Genomic DNA, 15,952 nt, shown 5'->3' on the forward strand with positions numbered 1-15,952 from the left:
ACATCATCATCAACAGCAGCCACGGCCACGAGTTTTCGGCTACGGATAGCTTCGCTTGAAAAGCGCGCTTTCTTCGAGGACGTCCACATAGGGCATCGTCGGAATGACCAGGGTGTGAATGCATTAATTCGTGCGAGGTAAAAATTACCTCTTAAAGGGGCGCTCTGAATTTGAAATATTCAGCTTGTTCGTTAGCTCAATGAGGTGGAGGAACAAGCAAGCCAGTCTTAGCGACAGCGAATGCTTCAAGAGGCACTAAATTATAGCGCACTATTAAAGCGTGCTTTCGTGTTTCTGTCTGCGCTTTCTTGGAGGAAAATGCTTGATTTCCAGCGGTGAAAATCGAGATCAAATTTAACGCCCTCTTGTTTCAACGAAGGTCTTCAACCCGGAAAATTCCATCACAAGAATACTGGCAAGCCTCAGAGCGCTCTAAGCAATTTACTATAAGAGGTTTAAATTCTACGAACAAGTTTCTTTTCCGTTTTCCCGATGGTTCAAATCTGTCATGACGTAGACGGTGGTCACGTGACAGCACAACCGAGCTATGTTATGGCACACGTGCCGGCTCACTCGTTCGTTCGCTATGCTGCCAGCTATTTTTTTTTTTTGCATGGCCCAGAGCATGCAGCATAGCGAACGGCCAGCGAACCGGGGAAGCTGCCGAAAACGTCGCCGAGTCCTGTTTCCACGTGACCACTTTTATGCGTCACGACAGCATGACACACCTCGTGGGAAACGAAATTGAAACCTGCTCGCCGCGAAGTTGTAGCAAATCATTTACGGCGTTTTGAGGGTTGCCAGTATTTTTGTTTTCGAGGGTTTTTTCTAGGTACAGGATCTCTACTTAATGAAAAAAGAAAGTTACAGGTAATGCAGTTTAAGATGCATGTTATCATGTGGCGGCACTAGTGCGCGGGCCTCAAGTCAGTGTCACCCCCTGTGTTAAAATTCTTGCAGTCCATGCTCTTTACTCTGCGCACTGACGCTACAAGTACGCACTGACGCTGCAAATACAGCAGCCGTCATCAGCCGGTGTCCGAAGCGCACCATCAGTCACCCCTATTGTGGGCCAATATCGCAGTTGGGGATTCACAGCGCCGGAGTTGGGACGATTCCAGAATCATTCGAATTTTCAGACGCCCGTAAATATCCACGAATGGCGATGGAATCACCGCGCCACTCGGTCAGACGGAATGGGGATGAAATTAGAGCCCAAGATTCCGCAATGGATTCGGAATGAAATGAGCAAGTAGACGGGGTATGCTAAGCATCTATTTTAATCACGTCTACAAAACCAGTATATTTGCCAGTTACCCTAAAATGGAATAGGCTAATTCGTTACATTTGTCAATTTCTTATTGAATACTTTTTTCAATTTCTACCTGTAGAAAGACACTGAATAATCACTCTCTACGGTTATTGTAAACAACATGGTATTCTGCACTTCTGAAGAGCCGTAAGCTTTTCTTTTTCGCGTTACATGGTTTAAGTTCGCTTAAACACAGCAGCTTTATGTTCCCAAGATTCATTTGATTTAGCAAGAGCATGCTTAGTTTACGACACCAGGATGGAAGTCCAAAACGAAGTCGCAAGCGATTGCACACTGCACTTGACCACGGTGATTTGCTACACACGCCATGTTTTTTTTCCGCACACTTCCCTGTACGCAGGAGCGCGACAACACGTGGTCACTGACACGTACTAAGAAAAAGAATCGTTCCCTGTAAACCAGGCCAGTCAACACAAAACAATAAGATGGTTCTACAAAGTATAACAGTTTGTTTGTTTCTCAAAGGGACCGATTATTACGAGCACGCAAAAAAAATTGTGTGTAACATTATTGGCAAAGTTGTACAGACTAGAAGTTGTAAACAATTATACGCAAAGTGTTTGATTCAGTGGGATTAGAGGAGTCGCATGGATCAGTTAAGCCAATCGAGGAATGGAAGAGGTCCAACTGTCAACGATTCCGTGTTGTTAAAAAGGAGTAGAACTATAACGAGGATTTCCACTCTCCGAAATGGAGTGTGGGAATGGAGAGGCCCCCATCTGCGTAACGGTGGTCCACATTCGGGGTAGAAAAATAAGATACGTCCACTATGGACGTGCTACGCCACGGCCGAACTAAAAAAGAAAGAAAGCCGCCACCTCATATGAGTAGTGCACCAGATTGACACGTCGAGTCGAGAAAACCTTGCAGGACCTTCTGACTCACGCCGAGGAAGCCGCCGGCATCCTGCCGTACACCTTACCTGGCCCATCATTTCCCTCGCCTCAGCCCTTGTCGTTAGAGCTGCTACTATTACTACTACTACGCACGGAACGGAGTTAGGGAGAAAGCAACGCTGTGATCGCCCACCTTTTCTCGAAGGCTTTGCTCAGTTTCCAGCGTCAGGGTGCGTAGCTCTCCCTTGTCGAACGAGATGCCAGCCTGGCTGCTCTTGTCGTATCTGTAGTTGCTCTTTATTGCGTTCAGGGACATCTGGCAAATCTAATTGTGTGCACAAATCAAAGGCGATAAGGAGCGCGTTAAAACACTTTACACGGAAAACGAAGATCTAATAGAGAAGGCTTTATCCTAGCCGCATAGGATTTTATGTATACTTTACTACACTGAACTCTGCCGCTGGCGTCTAATCGGAGATGCGACTACACCGACTGTTCCGGTATGTGAATGACGCGTGCTATATAGATTCGCATTAGTAAGGTCTTGATGAGGGCTAGTTGGTTCATACTAGTCTGTGGTATTTGTTTCCTTGTGTCCTCGTCTTTTTCGCGCTGTTTCACCTCAGTTCTATGTATATAGATTCGTCTCAACTGCGTCCTTTTTGTGGCTTCAGACGACTTCATTGCTCTGCAAACTGATTATTTACAAAATGTCGCTTTATGAACGAAAGAATTTGCAATGATCATTCGTGTCCGCAGACACTTATTGTCTGCATGCGTTTACAAATACACGACTGCTTGGCAATTCGCAGAAGTAAGCGCAATAAGTAACACCACAAGAACGTCTGAACCCACAAGCACCAATATTAGACAAATCCATATGAACATTTAAGCTATCATTGCGACTATACAGCTGAACGATCGCAACGCCAGAGCTGCCCTGTAGCAATTTTCTTTTATTTGTTTATTTAAGCCGCACGCTACGTGCACAGAAGTTTACGACATACCGGAACACCAGAGTGTGACATGGACGGCAGCGGTAGCAATTGCAGCGACATTTAATCTTAGTTGACTCCACCCCAAGGCCTGAGAAACGCTTTTGTAGGGCATGGTTAATCTCGTCGACGTGAAATGAAAGAGCCCGTTCATGGTTATGTTGCTGCCGACGCCGTTACGCCAACCATTACGTTGCATGCCATTGCATTAATGGCTTTATATGGCCTGGTTGAACGCGACGTCACAAATGGCTGCTGCTGCCGACACCTACGCGTACCGCATTTGTGAATAGTAACACACCCGTAAGGACAAGCTAACGACACTATACCCATATGCAACGCTGGCGTGGGCAGCTCAAGAGTAGGTCGAAGTCTCTTCATAAGTTCCTACTACCTTAAAACACTTGCCAGCCCTGCACCATTCATGAGAATAATTGCTAATGAATGCTAATGACAGGAATGCTAAAGGACATGAATTCCTAATGGACATGAATAGCTAATACAAACTGCATTGCATGCCCTCCACTACGGCGTCTATTAAAGGCACTGTGTTGTATAAGGAAGTTGAACCTAACAGAATATCTCCTTAGCAGAGGTTGCGTGATCTACAAAGAAAAAAAATTGACTCATTTATGGTCTAATTATTTCTGTGAAGAGATAATGATGCTGTGCAAGGAATATCCGACACACGAGGGGAAAAAAAACATCGGTGGTCATTCAGCAGTAAATGCGAGAGAAATGCGTTAGCAATTCGTCGCATCTGTTTGAACTCCCGGATCCATGGTTTAAACCGCGTTCACCACATTATACAAGGGTTTGTTACCGCGCTCATTCGACAGATAGCCTACAACTTCGAGGAAATGATGTACTACTTGCGGCGGTCCGGTGGAACAGACCATCGTCAGTTGCACTTCGCTCTCATGTATCTATATATATATATATATATATATATATATATATATATATATATATATATATATATATATATATATATATATATATATATATATATATATATATATATGAGTGAGTGAGTGAATAAACTTTTATTCGGTCCAGCAAAGCGCGATAAAACGCGCACCCGGCTAATCCCACGACGGGACTGACAGATCTAGTCTGCCGGCCAGATCGCGGGCGCGCTGGACGGCCAGGATTTGATCCTCAAAGACAGGACTTCGCAGGAGCGCGTCCCACTCTTCCTTGGTGAACTTCGGGCCCAGTGACCCGCACTCCCAGAGCATATGAGGCAACGTAGCTACCTCACCACAGGCCACGCAAGAACAATTTGGATAAATCTCTGGATATATGCTATTAAGGGACGCCGGATTTGGGTACGTGTTCGTTTGCAGAAGTCTTAGTGTGACCGCCTGCGGCCTGCTTAGCTTGGAGTGAGGCGGGGGGTATATATATATATACGGAGGGATCTAAGACGTGGAAGGAAGAAGAAAATTGCGAGACTCTGGCTGCTGCGTGTTGTTGCTGGTCAGAGATTTTTCGCTACACTGACTCTGCTTGTGCATATCTTGTAAATACAGTCTATTCATACTACCAACTTCCCCGTAGAATATTGGTGGATGTTATGGGTACCACGGCTGGAAACGAAGCTCCGCAGTGGACGTTGCATCACCGTAGCCACCATCAATGACGGTGAGCACGCGGGCTCAATGTCGTTGCCGCCCACAGCGTCACCATCGACATCTACATCACTGTCCCCTTCGGTTGTGGCTGTGCAACTCAAGGATCCTGGAACTTTTTGCGGGACCGATGGCGCCGTTGTTGTGGAGTGGGTGGCTATGTACGAAGGCGTGAGTGGAAACAACAGATCGAACTCTACGCCTATGCTAGCTATCCTGCTGTTCTACCTAAGAGGCAGGGCAATGGCGTGGCACGAAAACCACGAAGAGGAGCTAACAAGCGGGGACCAATGCTAAGAGAAGTTGACAGAGTTGTTGGCCAAGCCAACCGGCCATAAAATTGTCGCAAAGCAGAAACTGGCCTCTCGTGCACAATCCCCCACGGAGTCATATGTCTAGTACATCCAGGACGTGCCGGCGCTTTGTCCTAAAGCCGATCACGACATGACAGAAGCTGAGAAGGTCGGGCACGTGCTGAAGGTTATTGCTGACGACGCCTTTAATCAGGTCATGTGCAAAAGCTGTTCGACAATTGATGCTATCATCAAAGACTGCAGACAATTCGAGCAAGCAAAAAGCTGACGCATCTTGCAACCATTCGCCAGACTTCCTAATACTGCCGCAACGTCGACGGGTGAAGATCAATCCGCTCAGCAACATGCGTCGCCATCAGAGGACGTGGTGCGAATCGTCAGACGTGAACTTGATGCGATGACGGCAGCAGCTTTCTGTTCGCGTAACCCTGATGTAGCCCTCTTTCAGTTTTCCTCGTTCAAGCCATCGTTTTTAGGAACTTGAAACAATTGTCTCCATTCTGTTTGTGCTGTCGGCAAACCCAGAGCCAACGAACGCCCTTCTACAATTTTCGCTCCACCCCAGCGCTTCTCTCCGCGTTATCAAAAACCGACTGGGTGGAGAACTACGGACGACCAGCCAATATGTTTCACCTGTCGCCGCATTGGTCATGTCCCCCGATACTGTCGCAACTCGTGGTTCTCAACACATTGCACCTAGGCCAACCTGAACCGTCTTGATGCTAATGCCCACAATGTTTTGCCCGCCGCCGAGTCTAACAGCACCGACAACTCTGCTAGGAACACGTCGCACAGTCGCCCACCGTCGTCGCGCGGATACCAGTCTCGTTCACCGCAAACACGTCGGCCATCTTCCCGTTCGCCGCAGCCACGTTGCCTTTCGTCCCCTGTGGCTTTTGGCCGCACCTTTACGGAAAACTAAGAAACCCAGCCCTCGGAGGAGGTGCTGCATTGCCTACCACTGCAGAAAATCCTCTGTCCGCGCCCACATATAGTGTAATTAACGTTAAAAAGATGGCGCACCTATCCAAGCGCTCGTCGGCACTGGAGTGCATGTATCTGTGATGAGTGCTCGCCTATGTAGACGTTTAAAGAAGGTCCTCACCCCAGCAGCTGCCCTAGTGCTTCGTGTGGCCGACGGCAGCGTGCCGGTTGTTTTGGAATGTGTACTGCGCGTTTAAGTATATAGCGCTACCACACGTAGATGACGCCTTGGACTACTTGCACAGAGCTAAATACTCCTCGTCCATCGATCTTCGATCCGGCTGCTGGCAAATTTCAGTTGATGAAATTGATAATGGGAAAAAAAACCTATCCAATGCTCCTGCGACATTTCAACGTATGGTGGACTCTCTTCTGTGAGGCTGCAAATGTACCACTTGTCTTTGTTTCCTTGCCTTTGTTTCCGAAAAGCCGGCCTCCAACTCAACCCCAAGAAATGTCAATTCGGGCGCCGTCAGATTACCGTGTTGGGACACATCGTTGACGCATCGTGTGTGCAACCAGATACGGAAAAATTCGCGCCATTCGCAGTGTACTTGTGCCACGTTCTACTTCTGACGTGCGCTGCTTCGTCGGCCAGTGTTCATACTTTACCCGTTTCATCAAAAATTTCGCCGACGTTGTTCGGCCTTTGACAGGTCTTATAAAGAAAAACGCGTCATTATCATGGGGCCCGGAGCAGGCTCACGCGTTTCGCCACTCTCATCGAGTTTCTGATAACCCCGCCCCCATACTTGACCGCTTTTAACTATCAGCACCGACCAAAGTCCACACTGACGCAAGCGGCCACGGCATCGGTGTGGTTCTCGCCCAACAACAGAAAGGTACCGAGTGCGTGGTAGATTACGCCAGCCGCCTACTGTCACCTGCCGAGAGAAATTACTCCATCGACGAGCGGGAGTGCTTGGCTTTAGTTTGTGCTGTCGCCAAGTTCTGGGCATATTTGTACGGCCACACCTTTTCGCTCGTTACAGACCACCACGCACTCTGCTGGCTGTCTGTCCTCCAGGACCCGACAGGAAGGCTTGGTCGCTGGGCGTTGAGGCTCAAGGAATTTTCATTTATTGTCAATTATAAGTCTGGACGCCTCCACAAGGACACTGACTGCCTCTCTCGTCACCCCGTGGATCCTCCGAATCCAGCTGCGCATGATCCGGTGACTTTCGTGATGGCTGTGACTGACATGACCGACATGCGCGCTGAACAACTACGCGACGAATCCTTGCAGTCCATCATCGCCAGAGTACAATCTGGAAGCACCGAGGGCACGTGCCGCACGTTCATGCAGGACGACTGCATCCTGTACCACCGCAATATCAACCCGGAGTGCCCTGAGTGACACATTGTCCTTCCTTGTCCTCTGCAATCGGTCGTTCTCGAAGAACTTCACGAGGCATCGACGGCGAGAAACCTTTGGGTTTTGTATAGATACGACCGCGTACGACGTCGGTTCTTCTGGCTGAGTCTCTAAAGCTCTGTGCGTTGTTATATCTCAGCTTGCGAATTGCGTCAGCGCCGGAAGAAACCTCCCCTGCCACCTGTCGGACGGCTCTATCCAATTAAGTTCCCTCTAAACCTTCCTTTCGCGTAGGTCTACACCTGCTTGGTCCATTTGCAGCAACTATAGGGAATAAGTGAAACACCGTCGGTTCTGATTACGCGGCACGCTAGGCAATCACAAAGGCGTTGCCGGTAGTTGCGAACAGACGTCGCCGATTTTCTTATCCACGACGCCACTCTCCACCACGGTGCACTTTGACGGTTACTTAAAGGCCATGGCTGCTCGTTCTTTTATCGAGTTGTCGACGACCTCTTCCACCCTTTTGCCACTGAGCACAAGGTATGCACCGCCTACCGCACGGTCTTACGAACGGTCTTACGGAACGTCTCATCCACGCGCTCACAGAGATGGTGTCGATGTGCGTCTCCAACCATCCACGCGGCAGGGACGCCTGGCTGGCTTAAGTGACATTCGCGTATAACTCCTCCCGACATTACACCGCAGGGCATTCACCCTTTTATCTTTTGTATGGTCGTGACCCTACATTGCCGTTTGACACGATTCTCCATTCTGTGCCACTTGTTGCAACTGAGTATGCTCGTGAAGTCATCGATGGCGCTCATATGGTATGTCAAGTCGCCGATCTCGTTTATTAGCCTCGCAGCAGGTCGCAAACACTAAGATGCGAACACGTTCTCGTGCGCTCCAGCCAGAATGTGCAATAAGGACATGGACAAAGACAGCGCATTCCTTGGGGCCCTCACCGCATCTGACCTGATCATACGGCAGCGCGAGGACGCCGAAATACGCCTTCTCATCGATCACCTAGAAGGCAAGAATGTTACAATCCCACGACACATTTCTCGCAGTCTTTCGACCTTCTGCCTCCGAAAGAGTGTCCTCTACAAGAAAAATTCGAGTGCCAGCGACAAAGAGTATCTATTGGTCGTACCTGCCGCCCTCCGTGATGACATTCTCCTAGCCTGCCATGATGAGCCCACATCTGGACACTTGGGATTTTCAGGTACTCTTAGAAGAGTAGCCTTACGTACTACTTGCCCAGACTTTCAACCACGGTGAAGTGTTACGTGCAAATCTGCCGTGAGTGTCAACGCAGGAAATCGCAGTCATTGAAGCCCAGGGGGTGACTCCAACCCATCGCACCACCTAGTGCGCCGTTTGGTCAAATCGGCGTGGATCTTTTGGGACCCTTTCCCTTGGCAGCCAGTGGAAACAAGTGGAATATAGTCACCACAGACTATGCAACACGCTACGCCAAGACGAAAGCTGTACAACGTGCCACGGCCTACGTAGTTGCCCAGTTCTTTTATCGATGATATTGTCCTCAGACATGGTGCCCCATCACATGTCATCACTGACAGAGGAACTGCCGTTACTGCCCAACTGATGGAGGAAATATTCGAGCTGAGCTGCACGCGGTATCGCAAGGCTCCTGCTTATCTTCCGCAGACCAACGGATTGACTTAACGGCTAAACAAAACCATTGCTGACATGCTGTTTATGTACGTAGACGTCCAGCATAAGACATGGTACCATGTCCTGCCGTACCTTACATTCGCTTACAACACCGCCATTCAGGAAACGCCACTATTCACACCGTTCCGGTTTGTCTACGAGCGCGAGGTCCAGACCACGCTGAATGCAATGCTCCCGCACAAGACCGGCGCGTCACTTGCTTTCGACGCCTGGCAACTTGCTCAATACGCAGAGGAAGCGCGTCAACTCGCGCGCATACGCATCACGAAGCAGCAAAGTATAGACGCACGACGCTAAAACACTCGACATTGGCAAGTCGAGTACCAGCCAGGTGACCAAGTCTTGGTGGGGACTCCAATTCGTCGCCACGGGTTGTCTGAGAAGCTGCTTGGTAGACACTTTGGACGTACAAAGCGATACGCCGCGTTAGTGAAGTGAACTATGAGGTAATTCCCGACGGTGCCGCGTCGCCTCGGTATCGACAGCACCACTCAGAGATAGTGCATGTTATTCGCCTCAAACCGTATTTTGCGCCTTAAGGCGGCGCCAACCAGATGTCATACAACTTCCACACTTCCACTTTTTTTTAGTAAGCATCGTAGGTTAGTAAGCATCGGGTCGATACTTTGGTTTTGGCAGGGGAATAATGCCGCTACGTGTGATGCGCCAGCGTTGAGAAAGAAGTGACTGGAACACGCGCTCGGCAAAAGGTGGGCGCTGAAGAAGAAGTAGTAGAGGCTGAGGACGCCGGCTTGAGTTTTGTGTGTGCCATCTTGCACAACTCTCTCGCCGACGCCGGTTACATCTTGAATTGGCTTTTTGTTACAGCATATATATATATATATATATATATATATATATATATATATATATATATATATATATATATATATATATATATATATATATATATATATATATATATATATATATATATATATATATATATATATATATATATTGCTACGCGTATAAAGTATTAAGACATGGAGACTATTTACAATGTATATTTAGAAAAAAATAACTGAAGCGCTGTCCAGTTCAACCGACTGCTCGAAGACCAGAGAGCGTTCGTCGTCTTCGCTGGGATGCCCGCGTTCATCGTCTGCAAGAGACACGCAATATGTATGTATCATTATCCCCGGCGACAGAAGCACCGTCCCGGTGCATCTAAACATCGGCGACAACCGGAGAATGATATGGTTTGAGGCGGGCAACATGCACAGCATCGTTGGAATTCGGGGCAGATGAGGCACTGGTACTGACAGGGGCGATTTCGTACGTAACTGTACTCACGGCGAACAGCACTCGATGTGGGCCTGTGTACGGAGAGAAGAGCTTTTCTGACAGGCCAACGTGACGAGTCGGGGACCGCAGAAGTATCAGAGATCTAGGCGGGAAGTGGACGTGTCTGTCTTGGGGATCATACAAAGGCCGTTGCTTCTCTTCAGAGGTCAGGAGGCGAGTGCGGGCAATTTCGCGTGTTTGCGCTGCCCTGGTGATGGCGTCAAGTGCATACTCGCTGGTCTCTGCTGCGGCGGATGGAGGGAATGCGTCCAATGGGTGGGTTCTGGGCCGAACAACAGAAAAACGAGGAATAACCGGCAGTGTTGTCACGCGAGAGAGAGAGAGAGAGAGAGACGTGCCTTTTTTGTACTCGTCCACTAGATGACGGGGTAGAGGCTTCAGCCTAAACCCACACTCATCCTCCCTAACCATCGGCAGGGAACCCTTGGGATGCGGCGGCGGTCAGGGCGAGACCGATGACTTGTCGTTGAGCGTTTTCTTCTTCGTTGAGTAGCGTGGACTCTCAGGGTTCTCTGCATCTATCCGGTTCATCAAAGCTAGGACAGGTCCAAACCACGTGGACCGCTATACCATCACAATGCCTACACCAAGGGCTATACACCGAGGTATATCATTTCCTCAACAGATGTGGGTGCGGAAATACCGCCATTTGCATCTTCCTCCACAGAATTTCCTCCCTTTTAGTAAGGTTCTTATCCGCTCTTTGGTAAGTCTTACGCCCCAGCTTATAATGGATGAGAACTTCCTGAAAAGTGTCCAGTTCAGGTCCTCGCTTTTTGTCGAGACAGCGCTGGGATGCCGGAAATTGAGACCTCGAGCCAGCGCGAGCGCCTTCTCGTTCCCTCGCAAACCCTGATGAACCAGTGTCCAGATAAGCGAAGCCTGCTCCACCGGAGGCTGCCCGACGGCTAATATATGACGCGAATAATTATATGCAAAAGTGACATGGAGTAGGGAAGGGTACCAATCAGTATGGTCGGACGAGACATACTTTGCAAACATGCCTGTTAGGGTGCGATTTAGACCCGCCGTGATACCATCCGTCTGTGGATGCTAATATGTAGTCAGTTTGTCCTTGGTTGAGAAGCACTGCAGGATGTCGGCGGTGACTTTATAAAGAAATGTCCGACCATGGTCAGTGACCATTTGGTCTGCAGCACCATGTTGCAGAATCACGACGCGCAAAAGAAAAACGGCATCTGTGTCTCAGCTCGTTGGAAACGATCTGGCGATGGCGTAGCGCGTGGCGTAATCTGTTGCCACAACGACCCACTTGTTGCCAGGCGTGGACAGTGGGAAAGCACCAAGTAAGTCCAAGCCAACACCAATGAACGGCTCCGAAGGAATGTCGAGCGGTTGAAAGCACCCGGCAGGGAGCGCCGATGGTGTATTTCGGCGCTGACATTTCTCACACGCCGCAACGTATTTCCGAACGGAGCGGCCGAGGCCTGGTCAAAAGAAGCGTTGACGAATCCGGTCGTAAGTGCGGGAGACGCCAAGGTAACCTGCCGTTGGTAAATCATGAAGTTCTTGGAGAACAGTTGACTGGAGGGGCTTAGCAATGACGAGCAGTAGGGCAGGACGGTCGGGGCGTACATTGTTGTGGTATAATACACCATCCCGGAGAAAAAGCAGGTGAAGGCACAAATGAGAAGGTGAAGATTCCGAGCCATCAATGATGGCGCGCAAGGTGGCATCACGGCGTTTGCTCGTCGGCAACTTGTAGCAGCTGAGAGACGGACAAAACGCAAGTGTCGGCATCGGGGTCAGGGGAAGCGGATGGTTCGTTCACTGGATAGCGTGATAAACAGTCTGTGTCTTGATGCAATTGGCCTGACTTGTACACTACTTCATGGGAATATCCTTGCAGCCGCAGAGCCCAGCGACCAAGCTGGCCGGTAAGATCCTTGAGTGAGGAAAGGCAGCAGAGCGCGTGGTGGTCCCTGATTACAGAGAAGTGCGTGCCTTACAAGTACGGCCGGAATTTGGAAAGCGCCCAGGCGAGAGCCAGGCATGCACAATCTGTTACCGAATAGTTGCGCTCTGCTGCTGTGAGGTGGCTGCTAGTGTAGGTGATAACATTATCTTGACCTTGTTAGCGCTGGGCTTAGACGGCTCCGATACCGTGACCACTGGCATCAGTACTCACCTCTGTAGGAGAGGACCAGTCAAAGTGGGGGCAAGTATAGGTGGCGTGGTGAGAGTGTTCGTGAGCTTGGCAAACGCGGCAGTTTGAGCAGGGCCCCACGTAAACGGCACGTCCTTCTTCAGAAGATCGGTAAGTGGCCGAACAATCACTGAGGAGTCTTTAACGAAGCGTCGGAAATAGGAGCAGAGTCCTACAAAACTTCGGGCGTCTTTGACAGACTGAGGTACAGGAAAAGATTTGACACCATGAATTTTCTCCGGTTATGGTTGAATACCGGAAGCGCTGAGGAGGTGGCCCAGCAAAGTAATCTGCGGATGACGTAAGTGACACTTCGATGGATTTAGTTGCAGCCCAGCCTCGCGGAAGACTTGAAGAGCACCTGATAAGCGCTCAAGGTGTGTCCCAAATGTAGGCTAAAATACGAGAACGTCGTCTAGGTAGCAGAGGCATGTTGACCATTTGAACCCTTGAAGCAAGGAGTCCATCATAGGTTCGAACGTTGCTGGGGTATTGCATAGACAGAACGGCATAACTTTGAATTGATATACACCATCAGGGGTGACGAACGCGGTCTTCTCTTGGTTCTTTTCTTCTACAGAAATTTGCCAATAAACAGACCGACTGCCTATTGATGAAAAGTAGGGGGCACCGTGGAGACAATCCAGGGCGTCGTCAATGTGATGCAAGGGGTAGGCATCTTTATGGTAATGCGTTTTACATGACGATAATCAACGCGGAAACACCATGTGCCATCTTTTTTTTTAACAAGCACGACACCCATGTGTTCGAGGAAGGTTCAACAATGCCTTTGCCAAGCATCTTGTTCACTTCACCTTGATTATAACCTTACGCTCTGAAGCAGAAACTCGATATGGCCGGCGATGAATAGGACTGACATCACCAGTATTCATGTGATGCTTAACAAATGAAGTCTGACTCAATTGGCGATTAATCAGGTCGAAGATGTCTTGTAGGAAAGCAAAAGGCGACACAGAGGTGCTGCTTGTTCAGGCAATAGATGCGCAGGAATCATGGGATGAAGTGTTGCATCAGGTCATATAGCATCCGCTGACATAGTGAATAATCTGAGCAGACGTCTACTGAAAAGGTCGTGACGCAGTCATCTCCTATACAACGCAGCGTTGCAACCGATATGGCTCGAGGTAGAACTTCCTTTGTAAGGCCGACATTGACGACGGGTAGGCATGTCCGGTTATCGGCGACGGTGGCAACGGAGTGGGGCACAGTAATATTGCGCATCAAAAGGGCATCAGGAACAGGTGTGGCGACATAATCACCACCGGGCACAGTAAAAGATGATAGCAAATCGACGAAACTCAGGGCTTTGGGCAGCAGGCGGACAAAGGCAGTCGTAATAAAGTTGCTCGCCAGCTCGGCACGAATATGCGCAAGTAGAGGAAGTTCGAGGCAAAGGGTATTGACAGAACAGTCGATCAAAGCTGATTACGCCGTAAGAAAGTCGAGTCCGAGGATTAGGTCGTCGGGACAATTCGTCAGCACTGTAGAAAGATCAGGAACGTCGCGGTCGGCGATACTTATGCAGGAAGTACACATTCCAGTGACGTCAACAGTGCTGCCATCCGCCACGCATACGGCTCGTGTAGTAGCAAGCGTGAGCACGTTCCTCAGTCGACCGTGGAGGTTACAACTCATTATGGGAACCGAGGCTCCATTATCTATTAATTCTGTAAAAGGGACACCGTCGACGTGAACATCAAGTAAGTTCTGATTCGTTGGGACCGTCAATGGAATCATTCGACACGACGAAGATAATGCGCCACTACCCCCAGGAGCTGCATGGACAAGTTTTCCGTCCGGGAGGGTCCGTAATTGGTCGACGACCAATAGCGGCGTGGTTGGGGCGACGGGGACCGACGGCGCTGAGGAGACGGCGAGCGAGCAGGACGACTGTCATCGACGGATACGTCAGAAGTAGGAGGAATACGGCGAGGCGAGTAACGGCGCGGGTCGGCATATGGGCGAGGAGACGGGGAAAAGGAGCTCGAATACGGCGACGTCCAGGAAGTGCGGCAGCGGCGAGCGACGTGGCCAATGCGGAGGCAACGGAAACAAATGTACTTGTCGTCCGGAATTCTCCACTCGGCAGGGTTGCGGAATCTGGAAGGGGAATACAGATCGCTGTGAGGCGTAACTGCCGCCCCTCGTCGGGCATCAGGTAGGGAGACGGAGCAAGTAACAGGAAAACCTAGGTTTCCAAATTCTTGCCATACAACTGCCCGAATGAGAGAGATCGCTGGGGTTGGTTTGTAAATAGTGGGGTCAAGTAGGCGTGAATGGGACGGCGCAGGACTTGTAGCCTCGAGCTCGAGGCTGACAATACGTGGGATGTGTTCATTGAAGGGTGGTAAAGCGGTAGGTCCGACGCAAGATAATGTCGTAGCCCTGTTAGGGAGCCGGGAGAACTGTGGAAGGATGCGGTGGCTTTTGACGAGCTCAAAGCGGCGGCATTCGTTGTAAATGGCGTCGATGGCGGACACATTGTTGAAGACCAAAAAGTTGAACGTGTCATCCGCGATCTCTTTGAATACGTGGCCGACTTTGTCAACCTCGGCCATTTTCTCGCCGACTTTCCGGCAAACAGCGAGCACGTCTTGTATGTATGAGACATGCGATTCAGTAGAAGACTGAACTCGGGTAGCAAGCTCTTTTCTAGCAGCGAGCTGCCGACCGGTGAGATTTCTAAAAAAAGGTCGCTGAGCTTCTCCTTGAAAGCATCCCAGCTTGACATCCCGTCCTCGTGCGTCCGGAAGCAGACGCGAGGAGTTCCGCCCAAGTAGAAAAGTACATTCGCTAGCCTAATGGTAGAGCCCCAGCGGTTGTTTCGGCTCACACGCTCATACAGGCTGCGCCAGTCTTCAACGTCGACATTATCTTGGCCGGAGAATATGCCAGGATCGCGCGGATTGGTAACCATAACGTACATTGTTGTCGGGGTCGCAGGAGTAGAAGCGGACGAGGTGTCGTCAACGGGAGTCATGGCGGAAAGCAGGACGGTGCGGCCGCTGTGGAGCTCCGTGGCGAGGACGGGGAACAGTACCCTCCACCGAAATGTTACGCGAACTAAGGATTAGGAACGGGAGGCAATTTACAGAGTATATTTACAAAGGGTAACTGCAGCGCTGGCCAGTTCAGCCGACTGCTCGAGAGCCAGAGAGCATTCGTCATCTTCGTCGGGGCGCCCTCGTGAATCGTCCCCAAGAGACATGCAATAAGGATGCATCAATATATATATATATATATATATATATATATATATATATATATATATATATACGCCCACGAAAGGCGTTTATTGTCAAGAGCGGTAGAGTTAGACGCGATCGCCTTGACCAGCTGAGTGA

General features: G+C 49.7%; 1 protein-coding gene across 1 annotated transcript in view; it reads right to left on the minus strand.

Annotated features, from left to right (window-relative positions):
- LOC142559318 (uncharacterized) overlaps positions 1–15,952 on the minus strand; it is a 51,876-nt gene that overhangs the window by 4,700 nt on the left and 31,224 nt on the right. The window contains exon 4 of the mRNA XM_075670932.1: positions 2,363–2,494. Coding sequence (XP_075527047.1) covers positions 2,363–2,494 — 132 coding nt within the window. The remainder of the gene's footprint in view (positions 1–2,362; positions 2,495–15,952) is intronic.

Source organism: Dermacentor variabilis, chromosome 10, assembly GCF_050947875.1.
Source record: "Dermacentor variabilis isolate Ectoservices chromosome 10, ASM5094787v1, whole genome shotgun sequence".
Classification (NCBI taxonomy): Eukaryota; Metazoa; Arthropoda; class Arachnida; order Ixodida; family Ixodidae; genus Dermacentor; species Dermacentor variabilis.